The sequence below is a fragment of the Neolamprologus brichardi genome, chromosome 20, assembly GCF_056152115.1.
Source record: "Neolamprologus brichardi isolate AB-2024 chromosome 20, ASM5615211v1, whole genome shotgun sequence".
NCBI lineage: Eukaryota > Metazoa > Chordata > Actinopteri > Cichliformes > Cichlidae > Neolamprologus > Neolamprologus brichardi.
Window position 1 is genome coordinate 596,273 of NC_142123.1, and position 21,551 is coordinate 617,823.

The 21,551-nt window shown below is 42.9% G+C and overlaps 1 protein-coding gene across 1 annotated transcript; it reads left to right on the forward strand.

The window, feature by feature from the left end:
- The first annotated feature begins 469 nt into the window (after window positions 1-469).
- On the forward strand, window positions 470-11,969 carry wnt5a (wingless-type MMTV integration site family, member 5a). Its single transcript, XM_006785703.3, has 5 exons — window positions 470-1,487; window positions 4,172-4,320; window positions 6,674-6,921; window positions 9,321-9,613; window positions 10,163-11,969. Exons 2-5 carry the CDS (start codon window positions 4,184-4,186, stop codon window positions 10,619-10,621), a joined length of 1,137 nt encoding a protein of 378 aa, XP_006785766.1. The 5' UTR covers window positions 470-1,487; window positions 4,172-4,183; the 3' UTR covers window positions 10,622-11,969.
- The last annotated feature ends 9,582 nt before the right edge of the window (window positions 11,970-21,551 follow it).

Below are 21,551 nucleotides of genomic sequence, written 5' to 3' on the forward strand. Positions count from 1 at the left end.
TACCATAAAATAATAATTATTATGCCTGGGAGCTATTTCTAATGACTGTAATGCTCACGGGCACTTAGGTGATGAGAGCAGCCTGTATAAGCACATGATATGGACCTGCTTGTCTTGATTTTACTGAGCGGTAACTCGATCTGCTGCCAGTGAAAATCCAAACGCGGCTCTGGTATGGATAGGGTAATAGCCTCGGGTGCTTTATACGTTTGTTTAAGGTAATAGAGACGCTTGTTTTGTAACAGCCTGTTCCGCCCTTCTCTCTCTCTCCCCCCTCCTCACCCCTCTCTCTCCCCCCTCCTCACCCCCCCTCTCTCTCTCCTCAATTCCAACTACGTTGAAATTCCTCGGTTGTTGAAAGTTGGTGACTGGAAGAAGAAAAGAGGGATTTGAGGAGAAATGTGAAGCGCATGCGCCATGTGAAGGTTTTGCTCCGCGCATCAATGCAGCAATGTGCTAGTTTGAGAGAGGAGGCGACCGGGGAGCAGGTGAGAGAGAGAGAGGGGAAGAGAAAAGAGGGAGGGATAGTTTTTTGCACTTCAACACAGACGGTGTGGGAGGACGACGCACTTGGAGCTTCAGAAAAGCCGCTGTTGTTCACACGCGGTGCTCTTTTCCTCCCCCTGGCACCGTGCGCGCTCGCCGAGCCGCACTGTTTGGAGATAGTCCGCGCGGAAAGTTTTTGGAGCATAAAGTCTGGAGCCGATCAATTAATGTTTTTATTTATCTTTTTCGGTGAGGCGGATGAATGACTTGCTTTTTTTGAGAGTGGAGACTTTTAATCCGAGTTGGGGAATTGTCTTGAGTCGTTTTTGGTTTTTGCACAGAATGGAAGGTAAATTGACGAGTCGTTTGTGGCGAGGATCACCGTGTGGATCTTTCCGCAGGTAAAACGCGCCGCGGCGTGAGCGTGTGATCTGCTGGAATTAATTGTCTGAACATTTTTACGTCGTTTTTCTTCTTGTGGTGTAGTTTAGCTGGATTCTGGGACAGTTTTCCACTCGGACAGACAAGTTTCATGCTGCTTTTAATTAGAAGCGAATCAACAGTTAGGTTTCCGCCAGTGGCGCTTTGGGTTGCCGTAGGTGGTTGTATTTGTTAATAGGTACCGCAAAGTCACGCACTGAATCGTGAAAGGAAAGGACTATTTCCACACACTGTCACCAGATACTTCATCCATCCCGCTGCTTACTACCAGACTTTAAGCTGTTAAGCGCACGGAGCGCTTGCACTGATTTTTTTTTTCGAGGTGTGCGTCAAACACTAAACCTGAAGAACTCTCAGCTTTGACTCCCTGAGCTGCACTTTGTTCATCCCAACCAGGCATTTCCAAGAGATTCCGGGGAAAACGAAAAAAAGAAACCACGGTACTCGCCTTGAGTGCAGCGGAAAAGGAAATCTTAAATCCACCTGGCCTGCTCTGTGATTATTGGTTTGCTATCGTCTGCAGAGAGTGGATTACGACTTCTAACGGGCTGTGCTCCCCGGTGAGTAGTCTGTACGTCTCCTAGTTGACTCAGCTTTCCACCCCAGCCACAGTTTATCTTAAAGAGTGGAAAATTTGTGTTTCAGGGGGATGTTTTTGAACTTGTACAGGCTCTGGATGTGGACAAAAGTGCTTGACAGATGTGATGTGTGAAACATGCGCCCCCCCCCCCTCCCCCCCCCTCTCCTATTGCCTGACAGCCGTTTGGCACTTCGCTATTGTGCAAACATTAAATAAAAAAAGCACAGTATTTGTTAGAAATGCATAAGATTTCTGCTTAAAAGCTTTTAACGAACACTGTTCTATTGTTAAGTGAGCAGGCAGTGTTCTCTGCTGCTCTTCAACTCCTTGTACCTGGCTCCCTCTCCTGGTGTTGTGTAAACATCGGGCAGACAGGGAAAAAACGCTCTTCATCTTGTCCTGTTAGCTGCACACAATATTTCAGTCATTAATGAATGTTTATATGTTTAAAAATAGATGTATTTCTTTTTTTTTTAACCTCGTACATTTTTCTTTCTCATTCTACACCAGCACGCGCATCCACACCAAAAAAAGCCTCGTGTAACTGGTTTTATTCACAGTCAGCATACATGATGTCGACTTTAAGATGCACGTCTGACTGTAAATATGTTGTTCTTTTGTTTTGTTTTTTTAAATAGACCGGCCCTTAAATTAAGCATAAATCAACTTGACTTAGAGCGCACACTGGCTTAACTTCACATTTTTCACAGTTTATTGTTGCTAAAACTTTTAAAACACAATTAATCTGTTTAATGATATTTTAAATAGTTTTTCCAAGCGTTTTAACAACACGAGACCAGAACGGGGTGATATCCAGGCCCGGGTTTGAGGTATTCCCAGCTCTAGTCCTAAAAGACAGACTTTTTTTCTGCCCCTCCTATGCTGCTCTCTCGGTTTTAGTGCCATATGGCTCTTTAAAATACCCCCGAAATTAACTTTGACTGAAGTACTGCTTTATCATTCTAGCTGAAATTTGTTCATTTAGCTAGATACCACTTTGACTGACAAAACTCTGCGGTATAGCCATCAGTCATCCGGTCACGTCCTATGAATACCTCGCTCGGGTCAGATCGTTTCCAGGGGTCACTGAACGCAGGATTTGCTTATAAAAAATCATATTCCCATTAATAAAGTTAGTTAGTGCCGTCGATGAAAACAAAATGTAAGATTTATACTCTTCTTTGTTCTGAGTGGATAAACTCGGATGTGAATTGTCAGATCAATGCGCGCGCCGACCGTGTAGCTCCGTGACTCAATCTGCCAAATGAACCCTGTGAGTCACGAGTCACCGCCGCTCTTCAGCTACTCCTAGCAAACTGTTTTGTCAAAAATAATATTTAATTGATTATCAATAAATTACAAAAATGTTTTCAAATATTAAAAAAACCCGCTTCCTTTGAGGCGTAACTGCTCCAATTAGTGGTTTAAAGTCAGTGTAAAACCGCCGCCCTCTGCGGATTATTGCTTTTAATTTATGTGGAGGAACTGCGAAGAACATAACTTCACCAACTATTACGAGGCAGCTCGCAAACCAAAAGCACGTGCGAGTGTGTGTTGTGCGCGAGTGTGCGCGCGCTGGGTGAGTGATGGTGAACTTGGCCTTGTTTTTAATGAGTCTTCGGCAGGCCCAGGTCTCCACGACTCAACCCTGGAAAATAATGCAGCGTGACAAATTAGACTTGCTCTCGATCCCAAATCACACACGAACACGATGAAGGCTGGCACATCGTTTTAACTCGCAAATTTAGGAGTAATTATTTGACCTAATTTTCTGCCAAAATGGCAACAAAGCGGTGCTGTTGTGCGCAGATAATTTACATTTTCTTTCTTTTCTTTTTTTAAATTCTGTGCGGTTTTCTTTGTGCGAAAGCTGCGAAGTATCCGGTCGTCATCCCCCCGCCACCTGGCTGCTGTCAGACCCATTTTCAATTAATAAGTAGAAAAATGAATCTTAATATAGGCTAATTACATAAAGAGATGTCCGTTAGGCCTCTGTCAGATTACACGCTTAATCGCCACTTTTCGTAGTTATTAGTTTTACTTTTTAATTGTTCCATCTTTTTAAAACAAATTCCGCGTTTTTTCTTATAATTAATTCAATTACCCACCATTAAAAAAACGAATTAAAATTTTTGTTTTAAAAACAGTTTTATTTTAGTTTTTCAAATAAACAAAACATTCTCAGCAAAAGAAAACACAGGTGGGTCTCCCAGAAATGTATTTAAAAGCGGAACTTGGAGCTACAGTTCTGTTTTATTTTTATTGGCCTTAAAAAAAAAAACCTTTTCGTTAAAATGCGTTAATATTTGTTAAGTTTAAATTAAATTGTCTAACTCGCACTTCTCAGTCTGTCTGTGCCTTAAAGTGAAACGTCTGGAATGTGTCTTGCGGGGTTTCAGTCATTGTCTTCTCTGGCTGTGTGTCGGTCTGTGTGATTCACACTCTGATATGTTGCCAAATGACTGCTCTGCTGTGGGAGCAGTGATGGCTGCAGGGATTTCATCACACATGCATGTAAATGAGATGTAAAATATACAGCAACCCAGCTGAAAGAATATTTTCTCTGCCCTTTTCTTTCCATAATATGCCAAAGTTGTGCATGAGAAACTAACATCGAGTCAAGCAGGCAGACTGACGAGTATCCTGTTCTCTGTTCTCCTTCAGATCACTGGCAGTATGAACCTGGGGCTAGGCTGTGTGCGTCGGCCGATTTGCTGGCCCTTTGGCAGCGTGTTGGACTCCAGACACTGTGTCTTTGCCCTCACACTCCTCACTCTCCTCATGCAGGTGGTGGTGGAGGCCAACTCGTGGTGGTATGCAATAATTTTCTTTCCATATGCCAGCAACTCTGTGAGTCTTAATGTGTTCAGTGTGCGCCTTTGAAGTGTGTTTACTTGTCATTCTTTCTCTTTTCTGTCATACTAATGTGTAAATAGGACAGCGGCGCCTAAAAAGACTGCAAACAGTTACATATAGGTGATACTGACGGTTTATTTAAGTGTTTATTTGTTGAGGCCTGTATATGTGTGAGCTATATGTCAGACTCTGTGTACCATTAGCTTTGCAAGAAAACTTTCTCTCTTACTTTCTTTTGCCAAACCAAAATTATGAACATTGCAAAAAAACATAGAATGCTGTGGTTTCCGAGTCTGCGTCCAAATATTTGCAAATACTGTGTGTGTGTGTGTGTGTGTGTGTGTGTGTGTGTGTGTGTGTGTGTGTGTGTGTGTGTGTGTCCTGCTTCCGTTAAAACAGAAGTCTGTATTTTCAACACACCTAGCACTTCTAATAATCACAACACTTGACATCCAGTAGCTCTGTGTTTATACACTTGGTGAATATTTATTGTAGCCAATCAGAGCTGCTGTTCAAGAACATTTAACCCAAAACTTCTTAGAAAATATTTTTATTTTCCAGTGAAGCAAATCAGAGCAAATATTGACTCTGCTGGTCGAGTTATAGAAAAACAACAATGTAAACAAATAATTGCAAAGATTTTATACAGATACAAACTAATTAAGCTAAGTAGGACGCTACATTACAGTTGAAACAGCTCAAATTAGTCCTGCAGGAGGACTCACATTACTACACAGCAGACCCTGGAAGGATGTTCACACAGTGTGTGTCTGTCAGTTTCCTTTTCGAGAGGACGCACAGGTGTGAGTGATTTGGAGTTGTGAGCGCGCTCATTGCATGTTTGTGGGACAGAGCATCAGACTGCACTAGTGTGCATGATTTATTTTTCTTCCCCCTTTCTCCTGTGTGCCTGTTTGTGTACATCTGTGTGTGTTTCTGCGTATTCCCTCTGTGTTTCCTCGCCGCTGAGTTTCCTCAGTCTATCAGGTTACACTGGGGGCTAATTGTGTCTCTCTGGGGGCTCTGAGATGGGCCGCTCTAATTGTCCTGTGGCCTGGAACCAGATGCTCATGCTGGTGTTTCCCTCTTCCTCGCTCTCTCGCTCTGTTTTTGTGTTTCTCTTCCACAAAATTGAACGGAACAATTATTTTAGCTGAAATGATCTGGTGCTATAAGAAGCTGAATTTTACTCTCGCTCGATCGAGTTGACATGAGGAAATGCACTCGAGAAATCCTATGAGAATGAATCATATCTGTGTTTTTATATTTTTGTAGTAAAGCTACACGTTTCTTTTAAAACACACTGGCCTTTACATAACTTAAAGTTAAGATGGAAAAAATGCACATTTTGAAACACATGGAAATCCTTATAATTCAAAAAAATGTTTTAAAACAAATGAATTTGGGCAAAGAGCTGTATGCCTTCACTGGACAAGTAACATCAAAAATATGTGCAAAAAACACAAAATATATAACAACATTATTGTCGAATGATATCAGAAGTTGTGAGATTATTTTTTTAAATTAATATAAAAAAAATAAGGTGACTAAAAATGTCCAAGGGTCGTTTAAAATATGTACATGTTGTTGTTTTGTTTTTTCTTTAAGTCCTGCAAGGCGGGCAGCATTTGATTGTGAGAGGAAGGCTGTTCCAGTTCATTGGAGCTCCCGCCACAAACATCTCCCACTAACCTCGATCATGGAGCAGTTAAAGCAGATACCCAGAGGATTTCAGAGACCTCGCAGCATAGGGGCAGAGAACTGCTTAAATACACCCGGGAGCCAACCGATGCGTGGCTTTATAGGCACATAAAGAACCTTAAACTCACAGTTTTAGCCAGCGTAGGCGATCTAGTAGCATCAACTCTTTCCTTATAGCAGCTTTGTGTCTTTTATTAATGAAAAAATAATATAAAAAACTGTAAAAAAAAAAATAGTTCAACTCAAAAGTGATTACAGTGGTGCAGCAGTCAGCCACTGGTGATGTTTTTAAAACGTAGCCCTTTATTTCCTTCATGCATCTGTGTTTCCTTTCCTTTCATCTTCATCTCCTGACTGCTCTTCCTCTGTCTAAGCTTCACTCGCTGTATATTCTTGGCTCTGACTTTCACATCGACTGTCCTCTGACATTCAGAGTGTGCAGGGTTTCACTCCACCCAGTAACTAACTGCACCTCCATTTCACTGATTAACATAGTTTCATCATCAATGAACCCAATCAAGGCAAATCAGCTGCTGATTGCAGTGTTGGCCCAACAACATTTGTTTTAATGACACATGACTGAAAACACTGTGTGTCCCCTTCATGCAGGTCTCTGGCCATGAACCCTTTACTAATCCCAGAGGCCTACATCATCGGCGCCCAGCCTCTGTGCAGCCAGCTGGTGGGCCTGTCACAGGGCCAGAAGAAGCTGTGCCAGCTCTACCAGGACCACATGCAGTACATCGGTGAAGGTGCCAAGACGGGCATCAGAGAGTGCCAGTACCAGTTCAGACATCGGCGCTGGAACTGCAGCACGGTGGACAACTCCTCCGTTTTTGGACGGGTCATGCAAATAGGTAAGAGACAAAGGCTGTATGTATGCAGACACAAAGACACAGGAAACTAACAAAGATAGTAACTGTACTCACCAGCATGCTGATAAGCACATTTCCTGTATGTGCCAGATATAACAGGGTTACTTAGATTTTTATATTTTATGTCTTTTTCTTCTTTCTGAGTCACTGACCCTTTTTTATGTTTGTGAAAAGTGTGTGAAACGTATGCGGCTGCTGATGCTCAGCAGCTGTGTGGAGGGAATAGTTGGTGGGTGAGGTTGCTCGATAAATCACATGTGGCTTTGGCCTGCTCAACCAGCCCCCTGATACGGAGCAGGAGGGAGTCGGAGAATCTGCTTCCCCCCCTGATGAATGGGAGACAGTCTAATACACAAAGACGCACACACACACGCAGACACACAAACTCTGGACTGTAGCCGACTCTGTATTTACAAGTAAGAGGAGTGCTGCGAGTATGTGGACCCATATATCACCACGTCAGAGATTACGTTGTCTGTTTGTCTCTTATAGAAAGTTCCAGAGCTTTCCAGTCCCTAAAATCGAGTCCTGTTCTGGGGTCCTATCATTAAACACACAATGTTCCAGTTTCACTTGGATGTTGGAGCAGCTCAGGATGCTGCTGGCAAAATCTGAATGGGTCAAATCTTCCAGTTTTGGCCATTTTTCATTTATTTTTAGTTTGTCTTCAGTGTTTAGTTCAGACAAATCAGTGGCAGACACTGGATGTGTGGTCACACTAAGGACATGTAATGAAATAAATTTAATTTAAATGTAATGTTATCTTTTCTCTGGATTATCTACAGGACACATGGTCAGTGGTTTCTGTGGTGACTGTTCAGAGAAGCACTTCCTGTGTTTGCAGATTTTCTAACTGGGACATTTTAAATGTTAAAATCTTGTGTACAAATATTAGTTTACTTGAACTGTAGTGGGTGGAGTTCGAGTCCTCAGAGCTGAAGCGGGTTGAACGGACATGTGGATGTCGCACCCTTTCCTTCGTGTTGCGTGACCATTTAGCGCGCTGCACTTCTGCGTGTAGCTGCCTGCCGTGTCTCTGCTCCTTACTCCCTTTCCACAAATGATTCTTCATAAGCAGCCGTTCTCCTCCCATTCCTCTTCTCCCTCCCACTTCCTCCCCAACAGTGATCCCATCTCAGTCCACCTTGGGCCATGTAAACATGTCCTCCCCTCTATAGCCGTCCATATGAAAGCCTGTCTTACTGTCTGCTGGCTCAGGACACTGCTGGTGATTTAAAGCATGGCTCCGGGGGTGCTGGCGTGGCTGGGTTCAGACTCTTTCCTTGCATGGCTTGGCTAGCTCGAGGGTGGGGGACATTAGACGGGCGGCAGCAGTGTGGGAGACGACGGTTTGTCTGTCTGCAGGCCCACCGTTAGGCCAGTATTCTCAGGCTGGATTAAAAGTAGTACTAACCTAATAACCCCCCCACCACGCTCTGATCACTAATAGCAGTTTTTCCCACCTGGATCTCTTTTAGCCTCTCCAGGACGTTTCTTTATTCGTCTTTTCTTCCTTTTTGGAAATTTAAATGTGTTTCTTTTCTTATATTACTTGTTTTGTTTCTTTCTTTCCTGACTTATCTCTTCACTCGCCTTCGTTTCCCTCGTCTCACGCTGTCCACATGTTATTATCATTATAGTCTCTAAAGGTTTGACCGAGCACGTATATGAGCTGTGCGTTTTATTGTGTAGCAGTCCTCGTCTTCAGTGTCAACACACGGCTTCATAGTTTGGTAGTCTGTTTCTTCTTTAGTTGATTTTCTCTCGTGGCTTCGTACAGCGACAAAAACTGCTTATGTGCAATTTTCTGCCTTTTTTTAAAGTCACCCGAAGTCTTCGCTCTATAGAGGAAATGTTGAGGGTGGAAACAGTTGGAATTAATGTGCAGCGGCTCCAGAGTCGCTCAGTCATGACAGATAAACTAAAAGAACCGTTGTCACGTTCAATTTGGGTGACATGGCAGAGACTTGTTAAGAAGGATGTCTGTCACTGGAGGGCGCCGTCTTCTCTCTGGCTGAAGCCCAATAACAGCAAACCAGATTACACTGTTCAACATGTTGTTGATGACGACCCTGCAGCGCTTGGCTGAAGTGCTCTGTAATCTTAAGTGTATGGTGAATGCTGTCAAATGACATCACATCTCAAAGTGCCGTACACGCACACACGCACGCACACACACACACACTTAAAGCGAACGCTGGTGAGATCCACTGGCTACAGGAGACACGTGCATGCTTAACCTACAGAAATGAAAGGAGAGGATGGGGATCACTTTTCTTGTCTCGTGGGTTGCAGCGTTTTTAAAATTGGGCAGCTTAAAACAAAACTTGGACCTCTACTCTTGTCTTGTTTCAAATGTCATGTGGTATTTGTATCTGCAGGCAGTCGAGAGACGGCATTCACGTATGCCATAAGTGCCGCCGGCGTGGTGAACGCTGTGAGCCGGGCCTGCAGAGAGGGTGAGCTTTCCAGCTGTGGGTGCAGTCGTGCTGCTCGCCCCAAAGATCTTCCCCGAGACTGGCTCTGGGGCGGCTGCGGAGACAACCTCAACTACGGCTATAGGTTCTCCAGGGAGTTCGTGGATGCCCGTGAGAGGGAGAAGAGCTTCCCCAAAGGCTCACACGAGAATGCACGGCTGCTGATGAATATTCACAATAATGAGGCAGGACGGAGGGTAAGATGGCCGAGTCACATACACGTGCACAGAAATCTTTTATTATTTATTTAAAAACAAGCAGAGAGACGTGTATATATACCTCACGCTTCAAAATTAGACCAACCAGAGCTTGAAAGGTTTGTTTTTAAGTGAGATAGTCCAGTCCAGGTCAATCAGACAGGTTTCCACTGATCATCTGTGTAACAGCTCCATCTGCTCTCCTGAGGCTTTGATCTATGAAAAGATGGAGTCACTGCTCTGGAGTTTCTTTTCCTTTTAAAACATCTTGAAACCACCTCAAAGGAATCGTAATGCCAGATTGCCAGGCTGTACTCTTTCAAGGAGGACAAACGAGTGGACATCACTGCACCCTGGAGCACCCTGCACTTTGTCCTTTTTAGCAAAGTGATGCCTCGTGAGATCAAGAGCAGCACATTATTCAAATATTTATACAGGCAGGGTGAATTTACAGCACGAAGCATGTGGTCAAGTTTCTTTTTTCCGTTTTCTGAAGAATAATAATTATGCAACCTGTTTTTGTTTCTCTCCGATCTTCTTTTTCTCAAGATTGTGTCAGACCTTGCCCACGTGTCCTGCAAGTGCCACGGAGTATCAGGTTCCTGCAGCCTGAAGACCTGCTGGCTGCAGCTGGCCGACTTCCGCAAGGTGGGCGATGCACTGAAGGAAAAGTATGACAGCGCCGTAGCCATGAAACTCAACTCGAGAGGAAAGCTGGTGCAGATGCACAGTAGGTTCAACCCTCCCACGAACCATGACCTGGTGTACATCGAGCAAAGTCCAGACTACTGCTTGAAGAACCAAAGCACAGGCTCTTTGGGCACAGTGGGGCGGCTTTGCAACAAGACCTCAGAGGGCATGGATGGGTGCGAGCTGATGTGCTGCGGCAGAGGTTACGACCAGTACAAGGCCCAGATAGTGGAGCGGTGCCACTGCAAGTTCCACTGGTGCTGCTACGTCAAGTGCAAGCGCTGCACCAAAGTCGTAGACCAATTTGTCTGCAAGTGAGAAGAAGAGTGTTGCCTGTGTGTGTTGGCTTGCAGATAATGGGCATAAATCTGTGTGTATTCATGAGCAGAGGAGCTGAACACAGAGAGAATGGAAGAAAGAAACTATATAAATTATATTTATAGAGTTAAACAATTATGCCATTGCAAAAAGACTTAAAAAAATCATATGTCCTCAGAAACTGAGAGTATTGTGAAATATTTATTTTCAGATTGTAATGTTTTATTTTGGCCCGGTCATCAGCAGAAAACCTTTAAATCTTTCAAGTGCCTAAAACTGGCTGGAAATTGTATACCATGGTTCCTTTTAACTGTTTTTTTAAACCACAGAAAAGGCTCTGTAGAGGAAATGGGTCACAGCGTTTTAAATTGGACTGTGCCTTTCATTTTCATAGATGAGTAAGGTTTAATTTTTGTGGCATAATTGACAAAAGGTCCTATTTTGTTGTTTGGAGAGAGACTATAAAGAGGATGTGCTGTAGTCTTATTCCCAGACCAGCCTTCACATCGGTGCTGAAGTCTGCTTGTCCCCCTTCACCTGTACAGTAAGGAACACTGTCGGTTTGTACGAGTCCTTGGAGTACAATGGGCACAAGAAGAGGGCTATTTTGGGGATTGGGCCATTTTGACTAAGCTGTCCCAGATGCCTTAGAGTTCCCCAGGTGCTGCAACAAGCCCTCCATCATTATGCACTTTGATACAGAGGCTTAAACATGTCTGTACGTGTCTGTTCAGCTGTTATCGTTATATCAATATTATAGCCTACAATCTTTCCATATTACTTCAAATTATCCATTTAACATTATTCTACAATACTTAACACGGTTTAAATATATATGGGCAATGTTGTGGTTACAGTGGAGAAATATTCCACACTGTGTATATAGTACGTCTATCCAACAAACCAATCAGTAAACTGTATTTATTTTCCTAAAACAGATTTTAGCTTTCAGCAGAAAAGCTTCACAATAGACCAATAATGAGGCAGGCATCCCAAAGTTCACCTTTTAAACGGTAATTCTCACTAATGCGGCTCCTCACTGTTTTTGCAAAAGGGAAATGCACCTTATCGTCGTGGAAACAACTCATGCTTTACTCTCACACACATTGTATCACCGGTGTTCAGGTTACGATGCTGCCACACATTTCCACTACCACTCAGTTAACTTCTCACTGTCCCTGTGATGATTCTCGCTAGACAAACTATTTCTACCAATCCAACTATGTATATTTATAAGCTTCTCTATGAATTTGAGGTTTGTTAAACTTAATGTGCTATAGCAAATATTTTGTTATTTTTTACAAATTGGCTCAATGCTCTACTTTGTTTCAATAAATACCGAGTGTAAAACCAACGAGGAAGTATTTTACTCAGTCTTTAATCATGTTGTCTGTGCCTCCTTGAGTTTCTTCTTCCTTCAAATAAAGATTCTCCTTCTTGCATATACAGGGTCGGCCATTTATATGGATACACCATGGTGATGTTAAAGTCCTGTTTGTGGCACGGTGTATGCATATCAATGGCCCACCCTGTACATTACTAAATGCACATGCCAAAAACGTATTGAGACACATCCACTGGACACTTAAGTACATATTTCTATATCTGGGTTGGACACCTTTTGCCTTCAGAACTACCTCATTTTTGCACAAGTTAACAAAGTGTTGGGAACCTTCCTCAGAGATTGATCAATATTGATAAGCTGGCATCACACAGTTACTGCAGATTTGAGTCTCCCTTCCACCATCCCAGAGGCTCTATTGCTTTGAGATGTAACTGTGACTTTTTGAGTACCACAAACTCATTGCCTTTTTTTAGAAATCAGTTTGCAATAGTTTGAGCTTTGTTATCCTGCTGGGAGCAACTTTCAGAAGATGGACACGATGATGGGATGGAGATGGTCAACAATACTCAGGTAGGCTGTGACATTTAAACGCTAGTTGGTACTAGTGGGCCCAAAGTACTAGGACGCACACATTACACCGTGACCAGCAGTGATCCACTCATTCATGTAGTTTACATCAGATTCTCAACCTACCCTATCAATGATGCAGCATTTGAATCTTTTATTGTCCCATTCTGGTGAGTGTGAACTGTACACTCACTTTCTTGTTCTTAGATGACCGATGTGACGCCTGGTGTGGTCTTCTGCTACTGTTCATCTGCTTCAAGGTCTTACTGCATGAGTCATCTGGCCATGCTCCTCTGGCATTTTCACCCAGAGAACTGCCGCTCCCTGGATATTTTCTTTTTCGGACCGTTCTCTGTAAGTTCTCTGTAGATGGATCTGTGGGAAAATCCCAGCAGATCAGCAGTTTCTGAAATACTCACAGCAGCCCATCCGGCCCCAACAACCACGCCACGTGCAAAGTCACTTAAATCACCTTTCTTTCTGATGCCCACTTTCCAGTGTTGGGGAGTAACGGAATACATGTACCGCCGTTAGTATTTAAAATACAAAATATGAGTAACTGTATTCCGTTACAGTTACCGTTTAAAAAGGTGGTATTTAGAATACAGTTACTTTGTTGAAATAAATGGATTACACGGCGGTACTTCCCTGTTTCATATTGTGGCGGGTCAGGACTGTTTGGGTTTTGTTTGACAGCTACGTTCTGTTGTTCCAGGCAGCGTTATGGTTGCCATGGTTACAGGGCGACACTCGCGCTCTGCGTGTTTCCTGGGTGAGAGAGGCCTTTTTGTTGTTGTGCTAAGCTAACAGGCAGAATGCTACAGGTATAGCTCTAAAGAATGTAGCATCATAGGCAGTGTAGTCCGTGCTGCAGGGAGAATGGACTGCCATACCCGTTATGTGTCTGTGAGCGAGGGAGGGAGAAAAAGGAAAAGTAGGAGCTGTCATCGAGCAGAAACGGGAGCTGGAAGCATGTAAATATAATAATAACCACTGCAGCCAAGAAGAGTGCCTGACGAGCCCAGTTGTAAGTAAGCTATTAAGACTCGACTGTACACCGTGTTCGTGTTTTCCTCTGAAACAATAAGTTCTGTTGGAGCAGCCTTTCAACGCCTCTCTCTGTCTCTGCTAGCAAAGTTGACCCAGACAACAAAGTAAAGCTAGTTTTCAGCTACGAGCCCGACACGAACCCACCGTATTAGCCAGAGGTCCCTTTACTACGGTTCGGAGCCGCGGACCTTCAGTAACAGTAATAAATCACAGCAATAGTACATTCATGTAGTTGTAAACAGCATGATAATATATTAAGTAATCCAAAGTATTCAGAATACGTTACTGTCATTGAGTAACGTAACGGAATACGTTACAGAATACATTTTGGGACATGTAATCTGTAATCTGTACTGGAATACATGTTAAAAGTAACCTTCCCAACACTGACACTTTGAACTTCAGCAGACCTATCTGTGGCTGCATGCTTAAATGCATTAACTAGCTTCCATGTGATTAGCTGATTAGATATTTGCATAACGAGCAGCTGAACAGGTGTATTTAACAAAGGAGCTGTGAATGTGCCTTTTGTGAAACGATGTCTTTTAAACTGTCCAGTTTCAAGTTGTTGTTGTTTTTTTGAAACATTAACTTTCTGCTATTCGCTCTTCTCACCAGAGTTAGACTGTGGGCAGATTTCATGACAATCAAACCCACATTGGATGACAGCTGTTTCAGGCATGTGGTGCACAAAAGCATTTTGTTTGAGAGGTCTGGAAGATGGCCTGAAGATTAGGTGTCTCCCTGGAGGATGGTTGAGGTTGTATTATAAGTATTCCTCAACAATCCAGTGACAGTGGATCAGTTAATGGAAAGATTAATCACATTTTGTCCGGAGAATAAGACGAGGGGGATTTCAATGTGGGGAAATTGGGATGTCTGGAATAAGACTGGGTCTTGTCAGAGACTACTGGTGCTCAAAAGCAGACGCGGAAAACAGGAGAGAAGATTGGGTAATGAGAAATGGGGGATTACATGAGCATCGAACAAGAGGGGAGTGATAGGAAGAAGGTTGCGAGAAAAGAGGCTCAAGGGAGAGGAGGAGAGAAAAAGTGCTCCAAGTAAAGTAGAGCTGAAGGACTACCATTACTGTGTAAACGCTCCTGACATTGACTAATATTTACACTTGTAAAATGATCCAGAGTTTAGGAGCACATCCCATATGTGACCTTGTCAGTTAGCCCGGTGTGTGTATGCCTGCACAGTTGCATGTGCACCCATCTGAGCAAACACTGCTAAATCATGAAAAGTGCTCAAATTGAGTTCACGATGGGTGTCAAAGGTCAAAGGCAAGAGGGAAAGATAGAAGGTTAGCATCTGAAGAGCGAGACTGTAAAATCTAAAAGAAAAAAAAGGCTCAAAGGAAATCAAGCCAAGCAGGGAGGTTTTACATTTTTGAAACGTCTGTCAACAGATGGTTTACAAGGCTATGAAATCACCCTTCAACTCTGGATTTCATATGTACATGAAGGCCAGGTCATCCTGGACGAGGCTTCTGCAGCATGAGTGGCTGACGTCATACCAGCAGGAGTGTAAACAGAAATGCAGGTGTGCAGCTGCCTGCGCAGGTACAACAGATACGCTCAGACGAAGAGGAGCAGATCTTCCAAATGTTCAAACAAAAAGCTTAGACGTGTGATTTTGGCAGCCCCCTCTCAACCTGCCCCCTTTTCTGGTAGAATGACAGTTAATGCGGGTGACTACGTAAATATTTACATATCAGTTCAATGCAGAACAACACCCCCCCCCCGTTGTGGTCACAGGGTGATAAGGTGTGATTTGGGTTTTGCACACACAATTAAGCACTCATTGCAGGAGCTCTTTGTAGCTTCACATGGCATATTTAGCTGATCCAAACCCTCACAATAGCGTGTCTTAAGTACATCTCACATTGCTCTCATATTTTCCTCCCTTTAATCTTGCAGAAAATAAACAAACATGTTTAGAGATTTTTCCCTCAAAAGAAACATCGACGGTTTCATATTTTAGAAATGTTGAAATGTGCGCATAACTCAAGCATTTGTAGTGCGTTTAATGCTCGGTTGCAGTTGCGTGCATGCGTGTGTGTTTTTGTATTCATGCAAAGGTGATAATTACGATGATGAATAGACCAGGCTGGATAAAAACTGAGGTTCTCCAGCTCATCGAGTGGTTTCGCTCGTTTCTTCTTCCGCTGCATTAAAATTCCTCGGAGGTTCTTCACGACGATTACATGACAAGTTGTGTTTTCTTAAAACAAAGCAGCTGGTCGATATAAGACAAACTCCCCCGTGCTGAAGCCAGATCTGCTGACCGCATCTTTGTGCATTCATAGACTGCTTTGTTGATTCTGTTCCTGCAGTGGAAAAGGCTGAACAAATGTTCTTCTATGACTGCAGTATACCAGGCTACGCATATTGATGTAATATATTTACACCACATTTTACCATCTGTGAAACAAAACCTCAGTTTCAGCTCTGGTCTCCCCCCCCACAAACCCCCTTTTTTCACCATGCTGCATCATAGCCGGGTGAATTAGGTAGTGGGCTACGTATTAACCTCTATTCATGTGACGACATCAAATCGTGGCTCACATCAAACTGTCACTGCAGAAAAAACTTAGAGATGCACAAAAAAAATCTCATTACTACAAGCCTAAAAAAAAACTGCTGTCAGCGCAGCCATCTGGCAAAGCTCATCTCTCCAAAGAAAGTGAAGCTTGTTCTATTTCCCGGTTTTTGGTGTAAAACAACAAGCAGGCCAAAATAAGAGCACTCCGCAGAGCTGCATTTAGAGCTATTTGAGATTGTGGTTGTGTGTTTTAGAGAAAGAGGGCAGGGCACCACACTGTGACGTCGCAAACAGTCTGGACTGGATCAGAGAGGCGAGTCGGCTCCACAGCAGCGGCTCTCCCCTCGCTGCCAGTTCTATCCTAGTGTCCCCCCCAAGAAACCACTCGCACCGCAAGTTGTTTCAATGGGGCAGAACTGGCTGAAAATAGGAAGGTTATACATAGAGGTCACAATTTGTCAATGTCCACGGCCGAGGTTTCAGTGTGTATGAGAGAGAGAGAAAACAAGAAAGGGAGATAATGAATTATTATTTATTTTCTCCCTCTAATAACCTTAATCTCAGAGTTGAGCTCGTCTTATTGGGTCGACCTGGTTACCATGGCTACTCGTTTAGCACTGATGTGTGATATTCACCACTGTTATAGCTCACACTGTAAATACAGATGCAAAGCAGAATTAATAGAGGACGTCCCAGCAGGTCATTATGATTGGAAAGGTAAACACAGCAGAATAGCTGCTTGTGTGTGTGTGTGTGTGTGTGTGTGTGTGTGTGTGTGTGTGTGTGCAGTATTCAAGCACACTGCAGGTAATCTTGCTTTATTGCTCACAGATGTGGAAACACGTTTAACTTCATGTGACAGTAACAGGTTACAGTTATTCTGTATTAAATGACCACTTTTTATTATTATTAATCTGCGTTGATTTTACAGAACGTTGATGAGGAAGGTGACATTTGATCAGCTGCTCTCATGTGTGTTGGGTTCTGGTATATCACTGCTTCAGAGGTCACGTGCACTTTCACTGTCATCGCATCTTTGGGTCACGGCTTCCTCTCCGAGTATGTGCAGTACGTTACACAATGAGACATGTTTACAAGCACGTCTAAGACAGACTTTCTTGTTTATGGTTTTCCATGGGATCTTCTCTTTTTTACATGTGTGGATGTGTCTGCCCCACAGGGAGCTGAGTGCCAGGTCAGAGCCAGTAGCTGAGTGATGCTGTCAGCCTGCTAAGCCTTTGTGGATTACACTAAAGTGGGCCCCTGGGGTTGCTCAGACATCAGCGCAGCTCTGCCCAGTTTTGGTCAAAGCAGAGCACAGCTGTTATTGAGCTTCCTTTTCCATCTTCACCGTCTGTGTATTGATAACTTTACATTGACATCTAAGACTCTGGGGATCTGCTAAACACCCAAGAAAGACGCAAAACCAACTGCAAGAAACCGAACATGAACGCAGGAATACTCTTTTGAAGGTAGGCGTGGAGGCTACAAGATGAACCTTCTCTGATACTGATCTACACAATCAGTACAGAAATGCTCAGAGACGTGATTTTACTGACTTCATCCTCACTTTGAGGAGTTTCAACAGATTTATGAGTTTCACCTGAGACAGCAGGAGACGTTTATTTTAAAGGCAACAATGACCAGTGTTGGTCAAGTTACTTGAAAAAAGTAATCAGTTACTAATTACTGATTACTTCCCCAAAAAAGTAATCCCATTACTTTACTGATTACTTATTTTCAAAAGTAATTAATTACTTAGTTACTTTTAAAAAACACAATTTACAACCTGAATAGGTGATAAAGCGATAGATCTTTCAGCCCAATTCTACTTTTTCTGCATAATCATCATACAAAATGTAATCAAATGGAAAAGTCTCTTTTTAAAACTTATTTTATTAGTTTTAATATTTTAACTTTATGCATCAAGCAAAAATTTAATTATATGCAACATTCTCTGACTGGAAGAAATTAGTTTAACATTTAAACCTATTTTCTGCACATTCCAGCACATAAAATAAAATATTTTGTGTGTTTACACTCAGTCTTTCAAATAGATGCAAGTAAAACACAGCAGAAAATAAATAAAGTCAAAGACTAGCGGTCCTGTTGCTCTATTTTCACCTGTAAAGCAGGAGTGGGGTAGGCGGAGGGTTACCCTGGTGCAGGTGTGCAGCGGTCAGTGGAAGAATCCGCGAGTTTCTCTGTGAGTTTCCCATTACGTCGTAGCTACTCGGTGCTTGTTTGGAAGTTTAGGGGTTTTTTCGCTGTAAAAAGAAGTTTTCTTCCCACGCACAACGGACACTAATGTTTTTGTCACTTTTTATGGAATCAAACTCAAAGTAAGGTCAGTACTTCCACGCTTTAAACGCTGCACGCTCATACTCTCTCTGCACTCGATATATGATCCATTGTTGATCTGCACACAGCTGTTGTCACGAACGTCGCACTCGCTTACGTCACTGTCATGAGACATTCTCGCAAAAAATCACGGTTTTAGTAACGCAGTAACGCAGCGTTCCTACGGGAAAGTAACGGTAATCTAATTACCGTTTTTGCAATAGTAATCCCTTACTTTACTCGTTACTTGAAAAAAGTAATCGGATTACAGTAACGCGTTACTGCCCATCTCTGACAATGACAAGGACAGAAAAAAGCGACATATTGCTGAATTACGGAGTAAAAGTAGAGGAAATAACAAAGGAAGCTCACAGACCTTATGAACCTGATGAACCACTGTTTCTGCAGATGAAGTCATTTTCTTTAACGCTCTTATTAATGAAGCATATCATAGAGGTGTTGAGTGTCAGAGGGACCTGGTGGGTCCTTGGCCACCAGCAGTAATGCACACTCTCCCACACCACAACACAAAGCCACCCAAATGTTGACATAAAGATTAGAATAATAATGTTATTAATAAATAATGAACTTAATTAATCGCTCTATCAGGGGCAAGGAGCTGATTGTGTTATATGAGAAAAGACCATTAAATAGATTATAGATGTTATAAAGTGCTGCAATCATAAAGTACAGGTGTGCAGTCATGGATATACTTTAAAGCATGCAGTCGGGGAAAACCTGATACGCCACATTGACTGAAGCAGAGTACCAAGGATGAAGACTTGACTGAGGAGGAGCATTTGCTTCCAGATTTGTGAAATCTATCTGAGAGCGACACAAACTTATTAATTTGCTGTGTTGAAAATAAGTACAGTAAATGGACCGTGTCATTACCGCAAATGAGAACGGAGGCCCAGCCGTGGCATTACGAAACACAGAGAAACATGTTGCTGCCAGTTCATTTATTAAGGAACAGCGCTGCACAAACTCCCCCGCACAGGTCACACAGGATGCACTTGCAAGAACCAGAATCGACACATGCACTCATCATAAGTTTTACCATCACAGAAAAATGTTACAGACCGCAGAAAGACATATTTTCCAGCAGCTTTGGCCATCTCTTCTCCTGATGACTGACACCTGGGCTAGTTAGTGCCCTCATTAAAAAGCACTTAATGAAATAAGGTGTTTAAAGGGGGCTTTTACACTGAGGTCTTTGTGGTTAATGAATTGACACAGCGCAGATGGAAAAATGGAATAGTTGGATATACAGGTAAAGTCTCGCTAGATCCCATAAACCTAACACCTTTAAAAGGTGAATATCCTTCTGGAAGGTTTCTGCTTGTGGAACATTCACATTTCCTATTGGCTCTGACTCCTCGTGGAGGTGGGGGGGCTTGGAAAGGTCACCTCAGTCCCACATATTGTGTGTCGTGTTTATTTGTGTGATTCGGACCAAAGCATTTCTAAAACGCTGCTTCTACATTTTAGCAGTAATTATAAAACTAATAAACACTGTAAGGGAGATTTTGAATTTCTGGAGTCTGACGATAGTTTGTTTTTCAGATGAACTAAAGAGGAACTGACTTCATGAGAAATTAATTGTGCTCAGTGGATCCAGTAGCTTCTGTAGCCTCGCTGACCTCAGAGAAAGATCGTCGTTCTCTTCATCACCGACTGATTCTGTTTAACTGACAGAGGGCTTGATGAGAAACATCCCTTTTGACAAACAGCTAAAAGTTTAAAGAAAGTTGGAGATAATAGAAGATAACAGGACAGACGTAAGACAGAGAGGGACCACAAAGAAAAGTGGACAGAGATATGAAGGGATTCTGTTTTGGTGATTTCCTCCTTAAACTGTTCAAAGGTCAGACAGCGGTTAGCTTGTTTTTGGATTGAATGTCCATCAGCACAAACGTCCTTATCAGTGTTTGTTGTTTTTGAAACATGAATGTTTTGTAAGTTGAGCACTAAACTAACACAAGTGTTGTGCAAGTCTTAGTTGGATTATTGTGACGTGTGGATGCAGGTGTGACTGTTTCTGGTCACATGTGCGTGCATGTACGTGTTATGAGTGAGGTTGATCTTGCATTAGTGCGCTGGTTTCTTGCTTCCCTTCAATGTAATCTATCTCTCATGCTCCCAGCGCCATTAAATACGATATTTCAGACTCCAGTGTGATGAAAATCTGAAAAATTATAGGTCTGAATATGGAGTAATAAAAAAAGTGTATTTATTGTGATGTTAATTAGATACATGTCTATAAAGTCTCCAAATCAAACAATTAAGCCCACTTAATCATATTAGAATACAAAATGTTGCAAGCGTTGGTTTAATTTATAACGAGGAGCATATGCAATGGAAACTAAAAAAGATGTGAACCCAGAGCGTGCACGTGCATGCATGTGCACACACATCTGAATGTGGCGGCTCACTGACCCGCTCAGCGTGCTGTGTAACTCCTGTTCTGAGAGGCCACCCTTCTTCAGCCATTCGGTTATCCAACTCACATCAAAGCTGATGGAAGGCTGGCCCGTAGCCCAGCGCCATGACAGACTGGCGGGGAGCCCGGAACTCGAGCCCCTGGCTTGAGGCCTACAGGCCTGGGGCTGGAGGCTGACAGGGCCCGGCTATGAGGGCCTGATGAATGGGTTCTGGCACTCGGCTGGCGATGTGTGTGCGTTCGTGTGCGTGCACGCACACGATACTCGGGCTTTCAGGGAAACGTTTTGATTGGCTGTAGCGTCAGGCAGAATGAGGCAGATCAGCTTTAGGTCTTCTTACACCCAGAAATTTGGCTCCTCAGGGTCTCACAGACAAATGCAGAAAGATTTGTGCAAACACACACCACACAACAGCGCACATCATTATATGCGAGGCTCCCCTGAGCCCTCATCCTAGATGGAAGACATATTTCACCACTGACACAGTGAATAATCACGTGCCTTTGAATCCAGAGCTCATATACTTTGACTTCATATAGTCTGACTTCAGTTTAGAGCTTGGAGACAGACCAGTTATCTCAGTTATAGGAAATACATTCCTTTACTTGGAATTGGAATCCATTTTCCACAGCTG